The sequence below is a fragment of the Chiloscyllium plagiosum genome, chromosome 25 (genome assembly GCF_004010195.1).
Source record: "Chiloscyllium plagiosum isolate BGI_BamShark_2017 chromosome 25, ASM401019v2, whole genome shotgun sequence".
Lineage (NCBI taxonomy): Eukaryota > Metazoa > Chordata > Chondrichthyes > Orectolobiformes > Hemiscylliidae > Chiloscyllium > Chiloscyllium plagiosum.
The window spans coordinates 30,162,252-30,166,085 of record NC_057734.1 but is presented as its reverse complement, the minus strand read 5'-3'; the positions used below and the strand labels follow the sequence as shown (position 1 = coordinate 30,166,085).

General features: G+C 47.4%; 2 protein-coding genes across 3 annotated transcripts in view; one reads left to right on the top strand and one right to left on the bottom strand.

Annotated features, from left to right (window-relative positions):
• Positions 1-1,064, bottom strand: part of zmat5 (zinc finger, matrin-type 5) — a 39,405-nt gene extending 38,341 nt beyond the window's left edge. For both annotated transcript variants that reach the window (XM_043715826.1, XM_043715828.1), the window contains exon 1: positions 784-1,064. In XM_043715826.1, coding sequence (XP_043571761.1) covers positions 784-910 — 127 coding nt within the window. In that variant the 5' untranslated portion in view covers positions 911-1,064. The remainder of the gene's footprint in view (positions 1-783) is intronic.
• A 22-nt stretch (positions 1,065-1,086) lies between these two features.
• The window catches only part of LOC122562715 (cytochrome b-c1 complex subunit 9), a 6,826-nt gene continuing 4,078 nt past the window's right edge, over positions 1,087-3,834 (top strand). The window contains exon 1 of the mRNA XM_043715829.1: positions 1,087-1,361. Within this exon, the coding sequence (XP_043571764.1) occupies positions 1,221-1,361 (141 nt within the window). The 5' untranslated portion in view covers positions 1,087-1,220. The remainder of the gene's footprint in view (positions 1,362-3,834) is intronic.

Here is a 3,834-nt window from a genome sequence, read left to right as displayed (position 1 = left end):
ATGGCATTTTTGCAAGAGGTATGGTGGGAAGAGGTGTAATCCAGGTAGCTGTGGGAGTTGGTGGGTTTGTAGAAGATGTCAGTGTCAAGTCGGTCGTCACTGATGGAGATGGAGAGGTCCAGGAAGGGGAGCCAGGTGTCGGAGATGGTCCAGGTAAATTTAAGGTCAGGGTGGAATGTGTTGGTGAAGTTGATGAATTGCTCAACCTCCTCGCGGGAGCACGAGGTGGCGCCAATGCAGTCATCAATGTAGCGGAGGAAGAGGTGGGGAGTGGTGCCAGTGTAATTACGGAAGATCGACTGTTCTACATGGCCAACAAAGAGACAGGCATATGTGTGCCCATGGCTACCCCTTTGGTCTGGAGGAAGTGGGAGGATTCAAAGGAGTGCCTGCCGAAGAACAACAGGGGGCCCACTCAGTAATTGGGCTCTGCTGATGTCTCAGCTAAACATCTGGATGGTCAACATGCAGACTTGTAAATACAAATGACTCAGTCTGTCCTCTGTATGTAAAGACATGTGGTGTATATATGAATGGCATCACTAACTGTACATATATCAAAAGATTTCTGTGAACAAAGTATATTTTTGAAATAAAAAAAACCTAAAAACTTACAAACGTTTGCCAGCATTTCCCACAGTCCCCCTATTTGAAAATCACAATGTATTTAGAATTCACGGGATTAAATTGTACTCTGCCCGAATTGTCCTCCCGCATCAATCATGCTGAGTTGTTCCAGAACTTTCACCGACCACCCCCAGAACTAACGTGCTCCATAGTCACCTCGGAAACAGTCGAACCAAAACTTCTTCGCTCTCTGATGCTGAACTCCTTGCAAGTGTTTCTTTCGGTTATGGAGGTTATCTTGAAACGATCTGCCACAATAATCGCAGAAATAGGTTTTCCCCATCGCCGGCGAGACGACGAATCTGCTGGTGCCGGTCACAGAGCAATTCCCTTGCCTGAGCCGAGAGGGACCCGGCGCTGGTGAATCTGCTGATGCCGGGAGACAGCTTTTACCCAAACGGCGACGAATTAACGCTCCTGTACTCACGCGCGGATGAGGTAATAATAATGAGGGCGGGCTGCGTTTGGCGGCCCCTTTAACGGACATTGGGCGAGAGGGCCGGGACGGGCGTTTCGGAGCGAATTATTTATATATATTTTTAAACGCGCTGCCGTCATAGCGGAAGGTTACGGGAGGAGTACAGCGGCAGAAGATGGCGGTGCTGAGGCAGATTTACAACACGATGTTCAAGAGGACGTCCGCCTTCGTCTTCACCATCGTGGTGGGCGCCGTCTTCTTCGAGCGGGTCTTCGACCAAGCGGGAGACGCTCTGTTTGAACAACTTAATCAGGGGGTGAGTACTGGGAAGGGGGGGGATAGTTCAGCGAATGTGACCAACGTGAGACCCCCGCAGAGGGTTCACCTTCAGCTGTCCTGAAACCGATTTCCTTCCCCCTGACCGACTAGTCATAGGTTTCACTTTTTTTTTAACAAAAGGAATGAATTAAAATAACTTCTGGAAAAACTCCAGGAGCTCTGCAGCACCTGTGCAGAAAAATTCAAAGTTAGCATTTCGAGATTTGCCGGTGTTGGACTGGGCTGGACAAAGTCAGCATTCCTGATGAAGGGCTTATGCCCGAAACCTCGATACTCCTGCCTGACCTGCTGTTCTTTCCCAGCGCCACCCTTTTCGGCCCTGACTCTCCAGCATCTGCAGTCCTCTCTTTTTTTCCCCCTGGACAAAGTCAGAAGTCACATGACACCAGGTTATAGTCTAACAGGTTTATTTGAAATCACAAGCTTTCAAAGCGTAGCCCCTTTGTCAGGTGAAGTACCTGGAAAAGGTTAGCAGATCTGTGAAGGTAAATCATCAGTGTTAATGGTTCTGGTCTGGTGACCATTCCTCTGTTGGACTTATAACCTGGTGTTGTGTGACTTCTGACTTTCTTTATAGAGACTCACACGATGTAAGCGGGCTGATGTTTATTTCCTGACCTGAGTTGACCGTGAGAAGTTGGTGAGCTGTTTTCTTGAATCGTTGAAGTCTGTGTGCTGTACATAGATGCGCAATGTCATTTAGAAAGGGAATTTCAGGAGTGACACTGAAGAAAGGGAAATTTATTTTCAAGTCAGGATGCTGAGGAGCTTGCAGGGTGACTTTCAGGTGGTTGTGGTCATATATGGCTGTTGGTTCTGGCATCCTAAATGGAAGTGGTTGTAGATTTCAAAGCTACTGTGGGGGAAGCATGAGGAGTTACTGCAGTAGTTCTTGTGGATGTAAAGTACACACTGATGCCATTGTGCATCAGTAGCAAAGGGAGTGAATGTTGGAGTTTGAAGATGTGTTGCCAATGAAGCAGACTGCTTTGTGCTGAATAGTAATGAGCTTTGAGTGTTGGAGCCACATCTACCCAGGCAAGTGGGGAGTAGTCTGTCACACTCCTGATGTATTTTTTAGATGGTGGTCAGGCATTGAAGAGACAGGACATGAGTTACCCAATGCTGAATTCCAAGCATTTAGCCTACTCTTGTTGCCACAGTATTTTGTATGGCTGGTCCTTTTCAGTTTCTTATTAATAATAACCCCAGAATGTTGGTGAGGAGTTCAGCTGGGTAATGTAGTTGAGTGATGATTGGATTCTCTCTTGCTTGGCCCTTGTGTGGTAAATGTTATTTGCTATTTATTAGGCCAAGCTTGAATGTTGCACGTCTTGCTGCCTTTGAACATGGACTGCTTCAGTATCTGAGGAGACGCAAATAGTCCTTAACATTGCTTAATCATGAGCAAACATCCCATTTCTGTTCTAGTGATGGTGAAAATGCTATGGATGGAGCAACTGAAGATGGTTGGGCCCAGGCCACTTCCCTGAGGAACTTCTGCAGCAATGTCCTGCAATTGAAGTAGCTGACTCCAACCACAACCATCTTCCTTTGTGTTAGGTATGACTAACCCATGGAGAGATTTCCACTAATTCTCAATTTTCAGTTTTGTGAGGGATTCTTGATGCTACACTTGGTCAAATGCTACCTTTATTTCAAGGGCAGTCTTCTTTACTTCCTCCTATAGTAAAGCTCTTTTGTCCATGTTTGGACTAAGTGTAATAATGTCAAGAGGTGAGTGGGCCTGGCAGGCAATTGTTGAGTTGAAAAGTGTGATGCTGGAAAAACACATCAGGCCAGGCAGCATCAGAGGAGCAGGAGAATCGACATTTTGGGCATAAGCCCTTCTTCAGGAATGTTGTTGCCTGGCAGGCTATTGTTAAGGAAATGCTGCTTGATAACACTGTCAACCATGGAGAAAGTGAGGTCTGCAGATGCTGGAGATCAAAGTTGAAACTTTATTGCTGGAACAGCACAGCAGGTCAGGCAGCATCCAGGGAACAGGAGATTCGACGTTTCGGGCACAGGCCCTTCTTCAGGAATGAGCAGAGAGTGTTCAGCAGGAGAAGATAAAAGGTAGGGAGGAGGGACTTGGAGGAGGGGCGTTGGAAATGTGATAGGTGGAAAGAGGTCAAGGTGAGGGTGATAGGTTGGAGTAGGATGGAGGCGGAGAGGACAAGAAGAAGACTGCAGGTCAGGAAGGCGACGTGGTCGACGGTGCCCTCCACCGCATCTCCTCCACTTCCAACTCCCCTCCTCCAAGTCCCTCCTCCCTACCTTTTATCTTCTCCTGCTGAACACTCTCTGCTCATTCCTGAAGAAGGGCATGTGCCCGAAACGTCGAATCTTCTGTTCCCTAGATGCTGCCTGACCTGCTGTGCAGTTCCAGCAATAAAGTTTCAACCAGTTACTACAGCTAACAGGTTCGTGATGCCAACATTGTTGGC